This window comes from Panthera tigris, chromosome E1, assembly GCF_018350195.1.
Source record: "Panthera tigris isolate Pti1 chromosome E1, P.tigris_Pti1_mat1.1, whole genome shotgun sequence".
Lineage (NCBI taxonomy): Eukaryota > Metazoa > Chordata > Mammalia > Carnivora > Felidae > Panthera > Panthera tigris.
In genome coordinates this window covers 56,132,118-56,153,720 of record NC_056673.1, presented here as the reverse complement: position 1 = coordinate 56,153,720, position 21,603 = coordinate 56,132,118, and the positions used below count along the sequence as shown (strand labels likewise).

Here is a 21,603-nt window from a genome sequence, read left to right as displayed (position 1 = left end):
GGACACCCATCAGAACTGTCACGCTAGACCCATGGGCTGCTGGTGTTGGCGGTTGGGAGCTGAGCCACTAGGCCAGGCTTATGACCACAGGTAGCGTGCCCTTCGGCACCACCCTCCACCAAGAGGAGGCAGGGCAGACGTCACAGGAAATGGACTCTGGGCTTGCGGTTTGGAAAACCCAGCCTCCTCAAGGTAGTGGCGTTTCCGAACAGTAGGCAGTACCTCCGGTATGCAGATGGCTTCGTAGACGCCATGCTGCAGACTGCCCCAGTGGGTTCCCTCTCAGGCCCGAATGTTCACATCCTCCTCCACCCTGAGGGTTCCTGGCACTGTGGTGGGGATGCGGTGGTGAGCGTTGCCTGCCCTCGTGGGGGGCAGTCACGTCGAATGGGGCAAACGGTGATGGGTGCAGGGGATGGCAGGTGCTGTGGAGAAAAAGTGGGAGTATGTAGAGAATGAGGAGGGAGGAGTCCAGATGGGGCGGTCAAAGAAGGCCTTTCTGAGGAGGTGACATCTGAGCAAAGACCTGAGTGCGGCCATCTGGACAAACCAAAGCCGTGGTTGTTCGTGTGGCCGCTCATGCTTTCCCCCAGCCCCGCACTCGTCAGCACGTAATTGCTTACGGAACTACCTGTCTTCCGCACCCTTCTTGGCTCTGCCCCGGCTGAGTCTGTCTCGTTTCCCCATGTTTCGTGAGCATCAGACACAGCATCTGGCATCCTGTAGGTGTTTAGTTGGTTGCATCAGTGGATGGATGGTTTGTCGGTCTGTAGTCGATCAAGGGAGAGGCGTATCATAAATGTCAAAGGAAGCAACCGGTCAGGAGCCCAGACTTCTCTACAGGGCAGGCTCTGTCCCTGTCCAGCCCTTGATAGAGGAGAGATAGGACTGGAGCTACAGCCTGACAAAAGTGGGTTAATGTGAGACACCTCCGTCATACCTCTCCCCGTGTACTTCATTCAACAGTTTCTGTACGTCATCTACTGTGTCGGGACAGTTCAGATTGCAGATGAGTGAAGTAAACTTGGAAAAGGTTGGGAGAGCATGGGCAGGGGGCACGGGAAGGAAATCGTTCTTGATTACTTACTGTTTGCCACACGTGTCCTGGCGCCTTCCAGGGCTTATTACACACAGAGAGCTCAAAACCATCGCCACGGCCTGCCTTTGCCCTCACGTGGCTTGGTTGGCCCTCGCAGGACCATAGCCGAGCCCCTGAGACGTCTTTATCTGTCCCCGCCTTCCTCCACTTAGAATCGGTGGTCCTTGAGAAGGTCTGGGTGCAACCTACTAGAGGTAGGACGACTCTTCAGATGCCAGTCTGGTGTCGCCTTCTGGTTCTTCTTCAGACTCCCACTCCAGCAACCTGTTGGCCGGCTCCCAGGACCCGGGGATTAAGGGAAGACGGCCAGCCCAGAAAGGCTGAGAAGTTTATTCCATAGAAGCTGTAACCCGTACCCCAGCAAGTCTCTCTGGCCCTTCTCGACACTTGGGTTCGGCCATGGGGCACTTGTCGTAGCCGTGATTATTCCCATTCCCTGTTAGAGGGCCAGAGGGCCTGTTAGAGATCCGTCTGCAGTACCATTAGGTGTTTCCTCCTTACCTCTTTTTCCGGTGGCTGCTGGGGAGTCCTTCCCGCTTTCCCAGCCATGCCAATTACGATGAACTCTGCCCAGAAACGGGCTGCTAAATATTTGTGTTTCATTTAGTTTGAAATCTTTGCTCAGAGGCAGGGTACCTCCTCCTGTCCTGACCTGATTCTAGTGACGTGGGGAGCTGGGGAAAGGAAGCCACCATGGCCATCGTGTTGGCGCCGCAGTGGCGAGGCCACGTCTCCTGACTCGCAGCAGCGGGATCCGCCTGTCTGTTGGGCTCTCTGTGGCCATAGCATCGGCAGTGTGGACCGGCCAATTTGGAAGGCTGTCCGCAGTTTGGGACCATCTGGCCGTCAGGACCATCACTGAATGATGCAGGACCCCAGCTTGCTTCCCATCCCGGGGTCTTGTGTGTCTCCTCCTTGGCTCGCTGTGCCTTTACCAAGCCCCCGCTTCCCTGGGGGGCGGGGGAATGTTTGCAACACCCACCTCGGTTTGTCTTGGAAGGATGTCATTTTAGAATTGAGGGAAGCAGAGAACCGTCAGTGTTTGGCATAGTCATTCCGGGAAGGACCGTGAAGCCTGCCCGCCCCTCTGGGATGGGTTCAGCTTACCTGCCGTGGGGTGGCTCACCAGGGAGAGGTTGGAGGCAGGGGGAGTCTGTACGGTCTTCGCAGCTCTGTGCACACAGGTGTGATAAAAAACAAAACTCCGTAGGAAGATCAGCCACCCCGAGCCCCACACACTCCACCCCTACTTCAATGAAATCCTAGCCCCTCGGCAAAGAATCTGCCTTGGATCGGGGCCCTGGTGTGTTATTTTTACTGCCTTTTCCTACCATATTTGCATTTTTAAAAATAGCGGTGCTGAGTGGATCCCTTTCAGTCTGAGTCTGCCACGGAAGGTAGGATGCATTTTGCGGAGAGTGGCTATCGATCAGCAGCTGATTCTCAGTGTTTGGGAGCGTGGCCCGAAGGAGACGCAGGTGTTGTGGGTGGAGGTGAGGCTGGATGTCACAAGCCACTGTGGAAATGAGGTGTCAGCTCTTTGCTGAGTGAAGATGATGTCATCTTGGAGATGATGTCATGTTTCTGCGGGCTCCCAGGAGGGAAGGTGAAGAAAGGGAGCGGGAGCGTCTGTAAAGATGCAGTGTGGCCATCTTGGATGATTTGGGCCAGACAGTGTGACACACCCTTCAGACCAGGGTAGTTCTGTCTCAGATTTGGAGCACTTACCTGTGGGCAGAGCCACATTTCATTTACTGGCTCACACCCGTCCTGAAACCCAGCTCTAAAAATCGGGCTCTCGTGGTCACAGTGCAGGCCCAGGAGCTGCCTTTCTGCCTGGAAGTCTTTAAGGTGGCGAAACCGTGTCCCCCGGGTATCTGAGGACGGCGGAATCTGCTCTCTGCCACCTCGGTAGCAGCTGGTCAATAGAGGTTTCGCACTAAAAGCGGTCGCAGGGCCTCAGGCTTCGTTGTTGGCGTCGGTCTGGTAACTGGCCTGGATCAGGGTCTGGACCACCTGAAAAGAGGTCACAGTTGGGGCCACATCACTTTGACGACCTGGTGCCCGTGTATCTCGTCAGAGGCTGAACCACGAGCGTATCAGGGAAAACTGAGGCAAGCGGCGGTAATCGGTTGGGTCTCACCGTGTTCGTTATTTTAGTCACCTTGTTTTTGTACCTTGATCTCCAGGTTTATATCTTTAAAATATTTTTAAAAGTTATTTTTTATTTCTTAAAGTTTATCTCGTTGGAGAGAGAGAGCACGCTTGCAAGAGAGGGGCAGAGAGAGAATCCCGAGCAGGTTCTGCGCTCGGTGCAGAGCTGGACGCGGGGCCTCGTCTCACGACCGTGAGATCGCAGCCAGAGCCAACTTCAAGAGTCGGATGCTTAACCGACTGAGCCGCCAAGGCGCCCTGAAATATTTTTATTTCCTTTTTTTTCTTTTTTTTTTAATTTTATTTTATTTTTGACGTTTATTTATCTTTGAGACAGAGAGAGACAGAGCATGAACGGGGAGGGTCAGAGAGAGGGAGTCACAGAATCCGAAGCAGGCTCCAGGCTCCGAGCTATCGGCACAGAGCCCGACGTGGGGCTCGAACTCACAGACGGTGAGATCATGACCTGAGCCGAAGTCGGACGCTCAACCGACTGAGCCACCCAGGCACCCCTGAAATATTTTTAAATTAAAAACAAATGTCCCTAAGTAGTTGTGGTTCTATTTTGTTTTAGAAGAAAGGGAAACTTACTGACTGGGTCAGAACTGTTTTCACCAGGCTCTTTGTCAAGACTTGCCTGGGGGATGTTAAGAAGCACATTTCTGGCTTCACCCAGAGACTCAGTAGGTTTGGGGTAAAAGCTAAATAAAGAACCTGTTTTGTTTTATTTTATTTTCAAGTTTGTTTATTACTAATTTTGAGAGAAAGAGAGTGTGCACCCGCGCAGAGGAGGGGCAGAGGGAAGGGGAGAGTCCCGAGGAGGCTCCACACTGTCAGCACAGAGCCCGATGCGGGTCTCAAACCCATAAACCATGAGATCATGACCTGAGCCAAACCAAGAGTCAGATGCTCAACCGACCGACCCCCCCCCCCCCGCCCCCGCCCCCCGCCCCCCGCCCAGGCACCCCAGGCATCCTTTTTTTTTTTTTTTTTTTTAATTTTTTTTAACGTTTATTTATTTTTGAGACAGAGAGAGACAGAGCATGAACGGGGGAGGGTCAGAGAGAGAGGGAGACACAGAATCCGAAACAGGCTCCAGGCTCTGAGCTGTCAGCACAGAGCCCAACGTGGGGCTCGAACTCATGGACCACGAGATCATGCCCTGAGCCGAAGTCGGACGCTTAACCGACTGAGCCACCCAGGCGCCCCCAGGCGTCCGTTTTAAAAGAGCGCGAGGATTCTGATGGGTAGCCGCCTTAGAACCTAGTCCTCCTCCCAAGAGCCCTACTGAGGCTGCCTCCGTCTTTCCTCACAATCTTTCGCGATTTTGGCACTTGCCAAATTAAATATCTAGACTTCCTCTGCTCCGTTTTTATGGGGCCGTTTGTCGGCTTCCACCTGTGGCCCTTCAAAGACCAACACGGTAGCGTGTGGTCAGCCAAAACACCACCTCGCAGCTGCCGATTGTAAGGCCCGGTGTCTAAAAGCGGGTGCAAGTCGGTTTTGCCCTTTTGCTCTCAGGCAACGCGTTCCCCTCAGGTTTGTGATACTATGAATTCTGGCTGAGAGGCCCTTTGCGCGAAGAGCCCAGAAGGGCCCAGGAGAAGGAGAGAAGCTCCGTGCCTAATTGTACAGAAAAGATCACTGTGTCTCGTGTGCTGGTGTCTGTTCACTAGTCACCCTTCACCCTTCCCTGACCCCGCAGGCGCGCCCTGGAGCAGCCTGGGGTGGAGACGCTGTTCGGTCCTGGGATGGGGCAGCTCTGTGACTGTCCCTGCACGTTTCCTGTCCGACATGGGGAGAAGACCTTCCCCCTGAGGCGGCGGTGGGGGTTGAAGGAGGTGTGTGAGGCACCTAGACGTACCTCCTCCCCCTCCCCCCTGAGCACCCCTCACCCAGGGCTGAGACGATCTGCTTGCTGGACCCCCTCGGTCCAGGCAGTGCTGTCACCTCCTGCGCCCCGGAGCCTGGGTAGCAGTATCAGCCAGTGTTACTGTAGCTTCGGACCCAGCTGAGCGTGCTCTGTCCCACACTCTCTGATTCACTCCTGCTCGGATCTCCTGTGGGTGAGTGTGTCCACGCTCATTAAAAGGAGGGGAGAATTTTGACCCTATGAACGGGAACATGGTTATTTGTATACTATATGATTTCTTGTGGGTTTTCTTGAAATAGCTCCCCTGTTGTACCTAAAATCCCTTCAGTTTGTAAAAGGCTTTTTCCTAGTGATATCTAGATCCAGATGTGGGGGCGCCTGGGTGGCGCAGTCGGTTAAGCGTCCGACTTCAGCCAGGTCACGATCTCGCGGTCCGTGAGTTCGAGCCCTGCGTCGGGCTCTGGGCTGATGGCTCGGAGCCTGGAGCCTGTTTCCGATTCTGTGTCTCCCTCTCTCTGCCCCTCCCCCGTTCATGCTCTGTCTGTCTCTCTCTGTCCCAAAAATAAATAAAAAACGTTGAAAAAAAAAATTAAAAAAAAAAAATAGATCCAGATGTGCCCTTACGCTAATTGTTGCATCTTGTTTTAGTCTTTGTAGACGTTACCTCGCGCGCGCGCGTGTGTGTGTGTGTGTGTGTGTGTGTCTGTGTGTGTGTTCGCTTTCTCCAGCGGCTCTGTAAGTACCTCAGAGGCGGCGCCTGCTTCAGGCTGGGCCCGGGTGCTCCTGGCGTGGGGCTTTCTTAGACCGGGCAGACCAGGGACATCTTTCTGTTTAGCCTGCCTACTTGAGAGGTCTGTAGGGATGCACGCTCCAAACAGACTGCCCCTCCGTGGTGACAGCGGCGGGCAGGTGCTAGAAACCTGCCCCTGCCCCCCCCCCCCCCCCCCGATGTTACAGGGAATGAGCTCAAGCTGGAAGAGCCCGGAGCTTGCCCGGCCCAGGGCTGTTGTTCCAGATGAGGCGGCTAACACCCGGGGAGGTGAGAGGACGTCCCCAGTGCAGCACCAGCCTCTGCCGGGCCTGGTGGTTGTGCGGTAGGGAGACAGGCCACCTCGATGCGACAGCACGATTGCTGTCTTACCCCAGTCTCAGCGACTCTGCCGTTTCGTCTGCAAGTATCTTAAGTCCCAGCCCAATGAGCCGTGTCATCCTACCGCAAGTTGCCATGGGCGAGCACTGGGCACTCAGGGTTTTTGAGACTTAACGATCAGACCCAGAGGTAAGCTCAGCCCCTAGTGTGCCAGCCGCAGGGCCATCTGGTGCCCAAGTGGCACGCAGTACCCCAGGATATAGGGTACTCATCTGCCGGGAGGTAGTAACCGCAGGTGTTTGGGAAACAAGCAGAGGTCGGTTGTGGGTCCAGGGAGGGTATGTTTCTTCCACGTGGGGTCCCTTACGGTTGGAGAGTGGGCCTGGCCCACCCCACTGGACCCGGAGACAGTCCCTTTGAGCTATTTCTCCTCCTCCCTTGTCGCCTTTAAAGTGCTAGTTAGAATAGCCAGGTTTGGGGGTAGTGTTTTCAGAATGCCTATTCTCAGAATACCCTCCTGGGGCTTTGGACTGAGCAGTGCACCTGGGACAGGGCTGTCCCTCCCTCTATCCTGATACCCTCTCTGTCGAGACCCTCTGTTACGTGAAGACGGCGTTCCGTGCGCACGGGTCACCCGGAGAGCAGAGATGTTGTCAACATGTGGACTCCCAGGCGGCAGAGCTGGGGTGGGACCTGGGAGTCTGCATTTCAGTAAGCTCTGGGAAGATGGCGGGGCTGCCGTCAGGGGCCACACCGCGTCAGCACGGTTCTCGTTGGCCAGCGCCATGCCCGAGGGCTGCGCCGTAGGTCACGCTTGCCAGATGAGGAAGGGCAAGTTTGCAAAACCGGCTCTGGAGTGCTCTTGCCAGGGCGGTCTTGGGCAGCTCACCTGCCTCTCCAAGCCCCCCGGACTCCGGTAATGGTGGAGCCCCTTGTAGAGGCTGTGAGGTCTGCAAGGGGCAGAGCGTGTGGCACTCCTCCCTACACTGTGCAAGCTCAGTAAAGGTCTGTCATTCCCTGAGCCGACCTGACATCAGGTGGTGGAGGTCTGGAAGGCAGCGATGAGGCCATGAGCCCTCTCTGCGCCTGGACAGTTGGCCTGCGGCGTGCTTACCCCCAGGGATGCCCAGCAGCCCTGGGACAGCAGCCTGGCCCCAAGAACAGAAGAAGAAGTCGTGTTTACTGTTTCCTTTTCTACCTTTTAGTCGTGCTCCTTGAGGAGGGAGGTTTCCTCCTAAAGCTTCCTGTTTGTACCCTCCCTTCAAATCCAGGAGTCATGGGCGGTTTTGTTCTATGTCCCTGCGGCCTCTTGCCACCGAATGCACGCACCGCACCCCAAACATCACAGCATCTGTAGAGACCCAGCCCTGCTGCCCAGGCTCCAGCTGGCCTGCCGCGGGCGCAGCTCCCCAGTGCTGCCCCCTCACTTCGCAGGCAGTTGGACTCAGTCCCCTTGCTCTGCCCCCTGGGGCAGGCTGTGCCTCCCAGGCCATTCCAGCAAGCTGGCAGCTGCACTTTCCAGGCAGTGATGCAGTCCTGCCGCATTGCCCAGCCCAGATTGCGGTGTCTGGGGTGTGGGATCAAAGAGGGCGCTCCCTGGGGACAGTGCTGCCCCCGGGGGCTGAGAGCACAAAGGCCTGGCCAGTTTTCATCTGACGCAGAGGAGGTGGTGGACATCCCTTGCCTGTATCTCTGGTGGTTAGTTCCTGTGCAGCCTGGCCCTTCCCACCTTCTCCCACCAACCATCCAGAAACAGGAGTTTTTCTTCTCCCTACCCAGCTAAGCAGTGTATGTGTATGTATTGTGTATAAATGTTTGCACGTATTTTCATTTTTTCTCCCCATCTAAATGTATGTGCATATTCCTACAGATTTTTATTCTTGTCTCATTCTGAATCTATAGAAAACACTAAAAACTTATGGAATTAATTGACCTCAGTCTTTGGCTTTAGCAGAACTTCCGATGAATAATTTCCACGATTAATAGGATTTTCTGGTTAGGGGCACTGACCTTTGTCTTTTCTTCCATACTGCCCAGACATTTCCAGCTGTTCTCTCCTCCCCATGCATGGGAGGCCCTCTGGCCATTTGTGTTTTGCTGGTAAAACCTTCTGTCCTCAGGTGGGCAGCTTGCTGATTGCTGGGTTGTCCGGGGCTGGCCACATGATGGTCACCTGCTCTGAGAAAGGCCTTACCCTGGCATATGCTAGAATCCCTGACCAGTCACATCCCCAGACCCAGTGTGAACGGGGAATTCGGGCTCACGTGCCATTTCCTCTCACTTCCGGTTTTCCGGTTCTGAAAGCCACCATACTGACGTTTGTAAGTAATGTCACAGAGTTCGAGGTTCCCCACTCCCACAGTGTCTACGTGTGAACATACAGATCTGGGGTTTTTTGTTTGTTTGCTTGTTTTTGGCTCCAGACCAGCTTCTGATGAGCTGTTTCTCCTGGATGCAACTGGCCAAAACCATAGCCAGAGAGAACCAGTTGAGCCGGGCACAGGCACTGGGCAGATAGGTAGGCAGGGTGGGGGCTCTCAAGCTTCTTGAAAGTGACCCACTGTAGAATATTAAATTTTACATCATGATTTCAAAGTTTATTTATTTTGAGAGAGAGCTTGAGCAGGGGGAGAGGCAGAGAGAGGAAATCCCAAGCAGGCTCCGCTCTGTCAGCTCAGAGCCCACCTTGGGGCTCGAACTCATGAACTGGGAGATCATGACCTGAGCCAAACCAACAGTTGGACGCTCAACCAGCTGAGCTGCCCAGGTGCCCCTAAATTGATTTCCTGACTAATGGGTCACAGCCCACAGTTTGGAAAACACTGCTCTAGAGAGCATTCCATTCATTCTGGGATTTCCAAAACTTTTCTAGAAGTCCTCACTGCAGGACAAACTTCCCAGTCTGACATAATTAGCTTCTCTGGCCACCCAGTTGCAGTTACCTCGGGGAGGGGAAAGGGTTAAGGCCACTGGACCATCCCCCTCCCCACCCATCTCCGTGCCAGGTGCTCGTAAATTCTTTAAAGGCAGTGTTCACTCCTTGTACATTTGGATGTTGTCTCTAGCCCTGAACCTACAGGAAGCTCTAAAGAAATTAAATGGCCTCCATCCTAGGTGTCAGCAAAGTTCCTGGTGAATGATTTCCTCTGTTCTCACCTCCCCAAACGGAAGCCGGCGGAGCACGTGTGTGTGCACTCACCAGCATGCCCCCTCTACTGCTGGGTTTCCCCCCCCACCCCCCCACCCAGTGCGGCGCGGTGCTTGCAGTGGACCCGGCCCACAGGCAGTGTGGCTAGGCCCTTTAGGCTCGGGGACAGCATCAAAAGTGTGTGTGACACTGAAGGGGTGGGGGTCTGCTTAGGAGACCCTGGGGTCCTCGTCACAAGTGGAAGCCCCTGTTGACCTGTTTCATCCTTCTCCAGTACGGCTTGGACTCAGCCTCGGCTCAGGCTGTATGGGGTTGTTACCCCTTGGGAAGTAATAAGCCTTTAGAAATTTCCAGTGCTCGTCTGACCTCATATTCCTTTCAGGACTCTGTTCTTTGAGTCCTGGCCTAGGTAAACAGCCTGATTCCTACGTGCGTCTGCTGGGCCACGCTGCCCTCCACCTCCCCTCACCGGGCAAAGCAGCAGCGTAGCTCAGAAGATTCTGGTTTCCTTGCTGAGCACCGTGAGGCCCCTGAGCGGTCTCCCCGGGGTCTCGGGCCTGGCTCAGTCGAGGGGAGTGTAGTAAAACCTCACTCTGAATATAAACCCAAGCTGGGCCCGCTGCCGGCTGTCCCCAGTTTTCCACTTGCTCACCAGGGCACCGTGAGGGGCTGGCAGCCAGCTTGTCCTTGTGATCTGAGACTTTATTAGGTGCCCGTGGGTGCTTGGCATGATGCCGTACCTTTTGGGTTTGACGCTCTTTCTGGTTGTAAGTTGAGAGTCTGGTGGTGAGAATATCACTGCCCCCCGCCCCCCCCCCCCCCCCCCAGCAAAGACCAGGTTGGTTTTTCTCGGGTGGTACTTAAGGAGATCTATCCACTTCGCTTGTGTTGTGGCCCTCGCCAGAGTCTGACAGGAGATGGCGGTGGCTGGTGGGCGGGTTCCAGCCCTGACACAGATGCTCAGGTACCTTTAAGGCCCCTCCTTTGCCTTTTGTTGGGGACTTTCTGCCGCTTCCCCTCTCACACTGGGGGCCCCTGTGCTCGGGCTCCTGACCAGGAACAAAGCCACTTTTTTTCCCCAGAGCAAGTGCTTGGCCTCCACTGAGCAGGCCAGCCCTTACGGCCACCCAGTCCTATGGATGTGACGTTCGGTCCGCTTGAAAGCAGCTTCTTGCATTTTCAACCTGTTGATCAGCCTCAGTTTGCCTTTTTCTACTCTTGAAACAGTTTGATATCGTGAATTTGGGCTCCTCCAGGTCAATAAAGAGCAATGTTATGAGTGAGGGTCTAGACCAAGGATTGCAGGACCAGCTCGTGTTTCTGTCGTGTTGTCAGTGGTGGGCCCCGAGACCCCAGCTCAGAAGCAGTGTGCACCTCGGGTGGGGGGCAGGGAGAGGAGAGTAGTCCTCCTGGTCAGAGCAGAGCTCCGTGGGGCTCAAATGGAGGTGATGGAAGTGCCTAGCCTCCCTGCCCTGTTGCCTTTTCCCTGTGATCTGTGTTGCTTCCCAACTATGAGCTCTGCCTTCTTTCTTAAAAAAAAAAAAAATTTTTTTTTTAATGTTTTTACTTATTTTTGAGACAGAGAGAGCATGAGCGGGGGGGGGCAGAGAGAGAGGGAGACACAGAATCCGAAGCAGGCTCCAGGCTGTCAGCACAGAGCCCGACGCGGGGCTCGAACTCACAGACCGTGAGATCATGACCTGAGCCGAAGTCGGACGCTTAACCGACTGAGTCCCCCAGGCGCCCCAGTGAGCTCTGCCTTCTGATGAGACTGTATGGAGGGCGATCCTTTCCCCCAGTGCTCTTGTCTCCCTCCTGCCACCATTCTGGGGGCAGCCTCAGGGCTTCTCAGCCTCAATGCAGCTGATGCTTTGGGCCAGCGCATTCTTTGTCATGGCATCAGGGATAATAGGGTGGGGGGCTGTCCTGTGCTTCCTTGAACGTTTAGCAGCATCCCTCCCCACTGTGTACCAGAAACCCCTTTTCCCAGTGGTGACAGTGAAATGAAAAATGCCTCCAGACACTCCAAATGTTCTCTGGGGAGCAAAGTCGCCCCCAGTTGAGAACCACTTGGCTAACTGGTCTCCCTACCCCTCTTTACAGCCGGCAGCCAGAGGATCCTTTTAACGTTATTGTCATGCACGCGCTCTGCTCCGAGCCCCGCACTGGATGGAATGGGTCTTTGTCCAAGGCCTGAATGCGCCAGCCTCATCTGCTTACTGCCCTCCTTGCCGGCCATAGAACACGCAGGCCCACAGGGTCTTTGCGGCAGCCTTTCTCTCTGCTTGGAAAGCTCACCGCCTTCTTGTACTCAGATCTCCGGTCAGATGGCACCTTGGCGTGACCTTTCCTGACCAGCCTTGAAAAGAACTCACTCACTGGGGTGCCTGGGTGGCTCAGTTGGTTAAGCATCTAACTGTTGATCTCAGCTCAGGTCTTGATCTCAGGGTCGTGACTTCAAGCCCCACGTTGGGCTCTGCATTGGCCATGAAGCCTACTTTAAAAAGTAAATAAAATAACTCACTCACTCTTGCTTCCTCCCCTCCCTGGTCTCTCACCCCTGCCCCTGAGTTGCCTTTTTTTTTTCTGTATGGAACTTAGCACCGCCTGACCCGTGTGTGCACTCACACGTGTGCGTCTCCTCCTTGCGCTAGAGCTTAAGCTTTGTGAGAGCAGGCACTTGTCTCCCCAGCGCCTGGCCCATGGCCGGTGCTCAGTCATCATTGTTCAGATGAGTCACCTCCTCTGTGAGGCCTGGCTCTCCTCCCGCAGGGCAGCGCCAGCGTCGCTGTTTCCAGAGCAGGCGGGGGGAGCAAACGACGTCCCACAGTCGTGTCCCAAAATCGTCTGAAGTAATGCACGCTCCCTTTAAAAGCCATCCACAGTCCCTTCTCATTCGGAGACAGGTCAGCATTTTGGTGTGGTATCTTTTTTCTCCCCCCTGTTCAGAAGCCTCTGGCAGCTGCACTCTCAAAAAATGTTGATAGTCCCCTCCTCAGAGGTTGTTCAGCAGTTTAGAGACCTGTCCATCCCCCACCTCAGATCCCACTCTGGTAACGAGTTTTCGGCAACTGCAGTCAGGGTGTACCTACCAGAAAATCACTGGTAGGTTTTGCCTCGCGGCTGGTTCAGCTCCAGAGCCCGGCATTTTCCTAGAGCGGGCACAGCGCCCTCTAGTGCTGGCCTCCAGTGCCCGCCGTCTGGGTGCCCGATCTCTGCATCCCCGGCCCAGGAATGAATACAGCGCTGATCCGCTGTCTTCCACTGTGATGGACCTTCCAGGAACGCGTTTTACTCGCTGCTCATTTTTGCGGCTCCAGGGAGGGTTGGGCTTTTTGTGCGGTTAAGAGAATGGCCCCTGGAGCCAGATTGAGTTCAAGTCAAGGTCCACCTCCGTGGAGCTGTGTTTTCTTTCTGTCTCCATTTACTTCTCTGTAACATGGGAATGGCCGGAGTAGTGTGCTTCGGAGCTCCCTGGAGGACCTCACAGGTTACAACACACAAAGCACCGAGGAAGCTGCTTGTCGCACTTGGGCGGTGCCGTGGGCAGAGGACTCCAGAGCTCCCGAGCCCCCGGGAGCACTGAGGTGCCTCCCAGAGTGGGGCTATGGAGAGCCTTCGCGATGCAGGTAGCACGTGACGGGAGTGGGGCGAGGAAAGGAGAGCGTTTGGAAGGACCTGTGCGGTGGAGAGGCGCCTAGGAGGGGGAGGACTGGCTTGTGTGGACACAGGCGGTGCCCCGTGTGGGTGGGACGTAGGGAGCTGGGGAGGAAGGTTGTGAAAGATCAGCGAGAGCCTTGCAGGTTGATCTAAGCCCTTCCAGACGCCCTTCTCTCACCGTCTGGAATTCCCGAGGGAAGGCTATGTAGCCAGACCCGTGGCCGCCACACCCCTTTCTCCTCCCTGCCGTTCCCACTCCGCTCCCCTCCCCGCGTTGTCAGGGCTTTGGAGAAATGTCACTCCTTGTCACAGAGGGGTAGAAGGGCCTGAGGACCAGGTGGGGAGGTCGGCAGAGCCATACCCAGAGGCCGGTGTTTGCTCCCCAGCTCCCCTCTCCCAAGAACACCATGAACTGCTGCCCTGCCGCCTTCCGCACGGGCTCACGAAGGCAGGGTGGAGGAAGCCCGCCTCTGGCCTTGCAGTGACGCCAGCCTTCACCCACGTGCCGTTCCCGCTCTGGCCTCGGAACGGTCGCCTCGGTCCCACCCACCCACCCTCAGGAGCAGCGTCCCTCGGGCCAGGGTGCCGCGAGGCCGGGCGGCGTGCCATCACAGACTACACTGATTCGGGAGCTGGGCCTGTGCCCGTCCCTTCCCTGAGGCTCTGTCGGGCCCGACACAGACCCCTCGGTGGGGACGTGATCTGCAGACTCAACTTGGGGCTGGCTCTCCTCAGGGATCCCCGGGCAGATAAGGCGGCCTGTGCCCACGGCCAGGGCTCACACCAAGGGTAGCACCCCTGTGTCCCACACAGCGCAGCCCCTCTCCCATTGGATTTCCTGGCACTGTAACTTTGGTTTCTATGGCAACTTGGGAAGATCTGCAATTGTGGCTTTTGAAGTCTAAAATGGGAGCAGAGGTTTGAGATAGGGTGGGACAGCACTGAAAATACCATGACCCAGACCAGAGCTCTGGGCACAGAGGGTTACAGGATAAGAAGTTCTTTGAGTTAGAAAAGTGGCCCCATCATCACGGCAGACCCTGAGCAGAGCTCCTTGTGGCCCCTCACAGCCTCCTGGGGTCTTTGAGCAGAGGGAAGAAGAGCCTGACCTCAGAGGGCCTTCAGCCTGTGCCCTGGGAGACAGCAGATCTGGCATTAGCTGAGCACTTACTGTGTGCCCGGTGCCCTGTGACCGTCTGTGCTTTCATTGCCTTTGTGATCCCCTCCACCACTCCCAGACGGCTGCTCTCACGTGTGAACATAAGTGACTTTCCTGAGGTTTCAGAGCTGGCACGTGTAAGTGTCTGGCTCAGGGACCCCTGATTTTAACCCCCGGGCTTACTCTTAGCTGGATCATGGGCTTATATTCCCAGGTAGGAGAATCTCCATCGCTTGTCGATAATGGGGCCCGTCGCTTCCTGCTTTACTTTTTTGTAAATCACATCATCCTACTGATAGCAGGGTTTGTGTCAGCCATCGTTGCCAAAATTTCGGTGACCTTGAGCCGGTGTCTCAGTTCTCCTTCCGTGGAGTTCACCTTTCCCTGCCCTGGGCCTTGCACTGGGGGAGTGAGCCTGAGGAGTCTTAGGTTGGGTGTTGTTTGAGAGAATAGCTCTCGCACCCCTGTGGTTTGGGGTCTCGGAGGTGCCCGTCCAAAGGAGGTGGGCGGTCAGAAACTCGCCCGGTACCGTGACTCAGTGAAGCATTCCCGAGGGGCGTCCCCGACCACCGTCTTGCGGCCGGGCCGTTGGAGGGGGATCCCGTGCCTGGCAGAGGCGGGGGTCAGCCCTCGAGGGGCCCTGGCTGTCCGCTCAGAGGAGGCTGTGCCTGGCCGGCTGTGAAGGGATGGGTCCGGTGCTCGCCGAGCAGTTGGCGGGGCTCCAGAGCCGGCCGTCGCGAGGGCTCCCCCGCGGTGCTGTGCTCGGCTCTGCGGAGCAGTAGATAAGGAGCAGGCTGCGGCTGGTCGGAAAGGATAGCCCAGATTACAAGGTCGTGTCAGGCGATAGCGGGCGTCAGGGTGACCCACGTGGCCCGGTGTCACGCCGCTCCTCCACCCCCTGTAACTCAGCGCTCAGTGGGGGCGCAGGCAGGCACTCGCAGAAAGTAGGAAAAGGATGTCACTCCTAGCAAAGCGGTCTTGCTGTGTGACGGGCTGTTGAACCTGTCATTTGAAGGAGGCCTTATGTGATCTGTCATTTAGGCACGCTTCTCGGTATGATCGAAACGACCTTCGGTCACCATACTGTTTGCCTTTGGAGCTCCGGGAGGTAGCGCCTGGAGTTCTGTCTGTCAGTCCGGCTGCCGTTAGAGGGTGTGTGGCGCTGGCCAAAGCCGTGCTCGGCACTTGGGGTTTGTGTGCTTGGCTGTCTGTGTGTCACAGCGTAGTCAGAAGTTGGGGGGGAACGCACCCCGTGATGACATCAGAGGCCATTCTGTCACACCGTGTTCTCTTTCTCAGCTGAAGCTAGAGGACCGCTCTGTGGTGCCCCGGGACGTGGTCCGGCACATGCGATCCACCGTGAGTGTTGGCGCGGGGGTTGCCTGGGGAGTGTCTGGGCCGGGTCTGCCCTGGCGGCCGGTGCCGTGCGCCTGCTCGGGCCTGGATGCCTTCTCCTCCCCAGGACAGCCAGTGCGGCACCGTGATCGACGTCAGCATCGACTGTGCCGTCAAGCTCATCGGCACCAACTGCATCATCTACCCCGTCAACAGCAAGGACCTGCAGCACATCTGGGTGAGCGGCCCCGCCCGCCGGTGACCGCCCTCTGCTGTCTGTCCGGTTGTCCCCACGCGCACCACACCTTCCGGGCACCTTCCCGGGGCGGGCTCGCCTGAGTGGCGCTCCTTGTGAGGAAGCCGTGCAGACGTGAGGTCGGGACACCTCCCTGTGCCTCCGGCACGCATTGCTGGTGGGGTTTTCCTTCCCTCGCTCCCTTTCTTCTTTAACACTCTGTTTTGAAAAAACAAATTTCTTCCTTAGTTTCTTTTTTAAGTGATTTCAAACTTAGGGAAAGCTGTACGTTCCCATGCTCCCTGTGTCACTGGGCTCCTTGGCGGTGAACCTTTCCCTCCGTTTGCCCCATCACCTTCCTCCTCCCTTCCCCACATTTCCTTCTGTCTCCCTAGTCTTCTCTCTGACACGCTGGAGAGCAAGCTACAGACACAGCGCCCCACGGGCCTGAAGCACTACGGTGCGTACTTCCCCAAACCCGGAACCCGTCTTTCAGCCCCCCCGTTCAGGAAGGTGGCACTAGCACGCATCTGTCCGACCCAGAGACCCCATCCGGCTGTTCCAACGGCCTTTCCCCTCCGATCCGGGAGTCCATTCAGAAGCACACTTTGCATTCGGTTGTCAGCCCTTTGATTCCTCATCTGGAACTGCTCCCCAGTCTTGCTTTGTCGTCCACGCCCTGGTACCTTCCAGTGGCTGACCTGAGCGCGGAGCCGTGTCATCGGCCTCCTGACCAGACTCAGACCCCGCATCCTTGTCAGGACCGCCCCAGCAACACCCAGAGCTCTTCCTGGCCCGTGACATCCAGCGGCCACAGTAGGGGTGGTCGTCGTGATCCCGGCAGTATTGGTGTCTGCCCAGCCTCTCCACAAGGTCACCATTTACACCACCTTTGCAAGGGATTCTGCTCTGGGGAGAGATGCCTCAGGGTTGCGTCAATAACCTGTTACTTTTGAAACCCTGGTCCACCAGCCCAGCCTCGGTTAGCACTTCCCACCCGAGCCGGCCAGCTTTGCGGGGAGGTGCTCCGGGGTTGTGTCCATAATTGCTGAGACCCCCATCCGCCAGCCTTAGCCTCCGTTAGCAATTCCCACCTGAGCCGGCTAGCCCTCTAATGCTTGCCGAGTGGTGATTTGATGGCACGGTGGCTTCTCGTCCTTTTTATTAGTTGGCATTCTGTACGGAAGAGCTTCACTTTCAGCCTCGTTCGTTTAATTCTTTTTACGTCGGTACGGACTCCGAGGTCCCCTTCTGTTCGGTTGGTTGCAGTCCATCACTGCCAGTGTTTTGTTGCTTAAATTATTGCAGATTTGGCCAGTAAGCGCCCCTTCAAGCTGATATCTGTGTCCTTTCGACACTTTCCCATCCTGGGTCTTGTTTTTGGTTTTTGTTTTGTTTTGTTTTGTTTTGTTTTGTTTTGTTTTAAGCACCTTCTTACTTTCTACCTCTTCTGATCCGGCCCTGGAATCAGCCATTTCTCCCAAGAGCCTTGGTTCCTTTCAGAGGGGAATGGCATTTTAAACAGAAATCTGGCTGTGTGCAGGGCATACGGATCGCCAGCAGGGCCTCTCAGGACCACACCAGGAGATGCCTGTGTGTGTACCCGGAGGCACGTCTGAATTTGTCAGCACCTCTTCTACGCACACATGAAAATATGTGATTTTGTCTCAATACTTCTAGTTCCGTTTGAGCAGCTCAGGTTCGTTCTTTCCTTTCCTCTTTTCTGTGTGAGTGAGAACCTTTCCCAGCAGGGAGACACTTGCTTACGTATCGCTTACTTGTCCACGTAACCACCCTCCACCTGCCACCTCCACAGCCCACTCCTGCCCCGGAGCCCTGTGTCCTCGGAGGCTCCGTGGCCTCGGCACAGGTCTCTCGTTGCCGCCAGGCAGACCCACCCCGCCCCCCGCCACCCCCTCCTCCGACCTGGGAGGGGGAGCCGGGGTGCAGCGTAGAACTCGGGGGGGGGGGGGGCTCAGGCAGCGAGCTCCTCGGATCCCTCCTCCTCCGTCTCCGGGCAAAGAGGAGCTGGCGGGCTGCACACCAGTGCCTCCCGCTGCCTCTCACACCGCGGCCCGGTCCACAGCCCTTCATGTACGGGGACTACATTGCCTATGACTGCTGGCTGGGGAAGGTCTACGACTTAAAGAACCAGATCATCCTGAAGCTGTCCAACGGTGCCAGGTACACGGCTCACCCGTGATACGGGGCCACGCTCTGCAGGGGAGGGCCGAGGGTGTCTTCTCGTGGGGCCTGCGGTGACGCGCGCTCCTGGCTCTGGGGGCCCGCCCCTGGGCTGGTCTCCTGTCGCCCTGGCCTAATTTAGAGCATCTGTTAGGGGTTGGTGCTTTATTTTCGATAATTTTTTTTTTTTTTTTTTAATTTTTTTTTTTCAACGTTTTTTATTTATTTTTGGGACAGAGAGAGACAGAGCATGAACGGGGGAGGGGCAGAGAGAGAGGGAGACACAGAATCGGAAACAGGCTCCAGGCTCCGAGCCATCAGCCCAGAGCCTGACGCGGGGCTCGAACTCACGGACCGCGAGATCGTGACCTGGCTGAAGTCGGACGCTTAACCGACTGCGCCACCCAGGCGCCCCAATAATTTTTAATGGTAGTCAGTACTCGGGGGTCGGGGCTTTGTTTGTGTCGGGGGAACCACTTGGGCCGGTGTGACCGTCATTGTGCCCTGGTGGAGACCAAACCCGTGTTCGCCGTTTCAGGTGCTCCATGAACACAGAAGATGGCGCCAAGCTCTATGACGTCTGTCCCCACGTCAGCGACTCTGTACGTTTGCTCCACCCAGGCAGGCTTCTCCGGGGGCGGGCTTGGAGGGGACAGAGTCTCTTGTTCCTCTGCCCTCTGGGCCGCACAGGAAGAAGGACTTCTTAGCAGAGAGCTGCGAGCTGGCCCGGGCTAAGCAGACGCTGCTTCTAGGCAGAGTGGTTTCCTAGAAAGGGGGTGGGTGCGTACCAAAAGGTCTAGAAGTCTAGACCTGGACAGAAAGTATTAGAACTTCTCTTTGCCTTTTGTTAACTGTATGTTTTCTTTAACAAATAGCCACTCTTCAGTATTAGAGTAGTACGCTGTGTTGTTACAGTCGGATATTTTAGAACGATAGTATATGACTGTTTATAAGTAAGTATGGGAAGGGCGCATGATCAGGCCAGTGTGGGGACTCCTGCCCTCTAGAGCCCTCGAAGTGTCACCCTTGACCGACAACACTGACCTGGCCTGAGAGCTTATTGGAATGAGTCAGGTGTACATTCTAGTGAGCTCCCTGGGTGATTTATGTGCATTTTAGATGTGATGCGTGCTGCTCCGGAGCCCTAGGGTCTGTCTTAGCTTAAAGGGCTGGGGAGCATGCAGGTGTGAGGTGAGGCAGGCGTAGATGCAGAGAGCACTGTCCCCTGGGCAGGTGCCACTCATAAGGACTTTCTCTCTGGCCCCACATCCTGCAGGGTCTCTTCTTTGATGACTCCTATGGCTTCTACCCGGGCCAGGTGCTCATCGGCCCCGCCAAGATCTTCTCTAGCGCCCAGTGGCTGTCTGGGGTCAAGCCCGTGCTCAGCACGAAGAGCAAGTTCCGCGTGGTGGTGGAAGAGGTAAGGCTGGGGTGGGGCCGGGGCCTCAGCCTCTGCGCCCTGGTGCCGAGCTCTTACCACTCCCTTGCTGTCTGCTCGGAGGACCAAGAGGCCCCTTAGCCCTCTTGATCTGAAAGGGCTTTAAGGATAGAGGGAAGCCAGGGCGTGGTCTTGGGGTAACTGCTAGGCAGGTGTCCCCCAGCCTGACCCAGCAAGGTGGCACAGCGGTGAGTGGTGGACCCGTCGGGCCCTGACAGGGTGGGGATCCGTGGGGTGAGGCTGTAGTTGTTACAGGCGGGGCCTGCTCTGGGGGTGTCCTACTTGGTCGTAGGCCGTGAAGATCCGTCTGGCTTCCTGCTCCGGAGGTCAGGTGGGCTCCGGGCAGCTGCTTAACTGAGAAAGCCGTCAAGCTGCCGACTAAGGCCCTGTCCCACCCGCCATCCCCAGGTGCAGGTCGTAGAGCTAAAAGTCACATGGATTACCAAGAGTTTCTGTCCAGGGGGCACGGACAGCGTCAGCCCCCCGCCCTCTGTCATTACCCAGGAAAACCTAGGCAGGTGAGTGACTCCAGCATGCCCACTCCAGCGACCCCGGTAGCGTGCCCTGCTCGTGTCTCTGGACCCAAGTGAGAGCCGTAGGGGGGCCGAGATCACCGTTGGTCCAGCCCTCGCTTCTCTCCCTCCCAGGGTGAAGCGTCTCGGATGCTTTGACCATGCTCAGCGGCAGCTTGGGGAGCGCTGTCTGTATGTCTTCCCAGCCAAGGTAGAGCCGGCCAAGATTGCCTGTGAATGTCCAGAAAAACACTGCGCCCAGGGGGAGGGCTCTATGGCCAAGAAGGTACGTCCTTGGGGTTGGGATAGGTGGGCGTTTGAGGAACCGGCCGGCCGTGAGCTATTTCCACGGCCGGGAAGGACGGTCTGTGCTTTAGGCCTTGGGGGGCAGCCCCGATCACCTTGCAGGCCACCTCGATGTGTATCGCTGCCCCCCTCCCCCCAAGCTGCCTGGGTGTCCCACATGCCCAGGGTGGGGCCAGGGGCGCCCTGCTGCTCCACAGCCCCCGTGCCTCCTGCTCCGCCCTCATAGGTGAAGCGCCTGTTGAAGAAGCAGGTCGTGAGGATCATGTCCTGCTCCCCGGACACGCAGTGCTCCCGAGACCATTCCATGGAGGACCCGGGAAAGAAAGGAGCGGCCAAAGCCAAGAGCGAAACGGGGTCCGTCAGCCCCGAGGAGACGCCCGATGGGGCCGCCAGCCCGGTGGAGATGCAGGATGAGGGCCCAGAGGAGGCCCAGGACGCGGGGGAGCAGCTGCCCCCCTTCCTGCTGAAGGAAGGTGGCGACGACAGGCTGCACTCGGCAGAGCAGGACGCGGACGACGAGGCCGCCGATGACACGGATGACACCAGCTCGGTGACCTCTTCTGCCAGCTCCACCACCTCCTCCCAGAGTGGCAGCGGCACAAGTAGAAAAAAGAGCATCCCCTTGTCTATCAAGAACTTGAAGCGGAAACACAAGCGGAAGAAGAATAAAATCACTCGTGACTTTAAGCCGGGGGACAGGTAAACCCAGAGGCGCCCTCTCCCTCCTGGCTGAGTGTCCGGCCCGAGGCTGTCCGTGTGGCTCCCGCACACGCGAGCACAGTCTGCGAGCCCCACGCAGGCTCGGGGGGGGTGCCCAGCTGAGGCCGCGTAGGTGCCTGGCCTTGGCCTGCGTGGAGAGGAGAGCTCTGGGAGTGGGGCCGGCAGGTGGCGTGGAGGCACCGTGTGGGCCCCGAGCCTGGCCTCCGGGACCGCGTTCACCGGGCTCTCCCAAACGAGGCCTCAGAGGAGGTCCCGGGGCACGGGACGTGCGGGGGAGCATTCACGGACCTGTCTTTCCTCCTTCTTTCCTTGCCTGTTGCGTGCGGCCCGGCTGACCGGATGCACCGCGCCTGCAGGGTGGCGGTGGAGGTGGTGACCACCATGACCTCGGCAGACGTGATGTGGCAAGACGGCTCCGTGGAGTGCAACATCCGCTCCAACGACCTCTTTCCCGTGCACCACCTGGACAACAACGAATTCTGCCCCGGAGACTTTGTGGTGGACAAGCGAGGTAGTGCCGGCCCCAGAAGGCCGCCCAGCCGAGGGCCCGGGCAGCGCTTGGGAGGGAGGGGCCGGAGGTCTCGGGCTCAGGGAGGAGACGCCCCCTTTGAAGAACTTCTTCAAGGACTGGGGCAGCCTTCTCTGGCCTCTGCCAGCCTGGCAGAGGACACGGGTCCTGTGCCCTGTGCC

The 21,603-nt window shown here is 57.0% G+C and overlaps 1 protein-coding gene across 2 annotated transcripts in view; it reads left to right on the top strand.

Annotated features, from left to right (window-relative positions):
- Positions 1-21,603, top strand: part of UBE2O (ubiquitin conjugating enzyme E2 O) — a 57,999-nt gene that overhangs the window by 27,988 nt on the left and 8,408 nt on the right. Inside the window, exons 1-10 of one of the 2 annotated variants that reach the window (XM_042965561.1) lie at positions 15,213-15,236; positions 15,483-15,542; positions 15,646-15,756; positions 17,840-17,937; positions 18,476-18,539; positions 19,214-19,357; positions 19,784-19,893; positions 20,023-20,173; positions 20,420-20,892; positions 21,270-21,424. In XM_042965561.1, the coding sequence (XP_042821495.1) occupies positions 15,531-15,542; positions 15,646-15,756; positions 17,840-17,937; positions 18,476-18,539; positions 19,214-19,357; positions 19,784-19,893; positions 20,023-20,173; positions 20,420-20,892; positions 21,270-21,424 (1,318 nt within the window). In that variant the 5' untranslated portion in view covers positions 15,213-15,236; positions 15,483-15,530. Of the gene's footprint in view, positions 1-15,212; positions 15,237-15,482; positions 15,543-15,645; positions 15,757-17,839; positions 17,938-18,475; positions 18,540-19,213; positions 19,358-19,783; positions 19,894-20,022; positions 20,174-20,419; positions 20,893-21,269; positions 21,425-21,603 lie in introns of those variants that run through there. The other variant, XM_042965560.1, reaches the window with a different exon arrangement.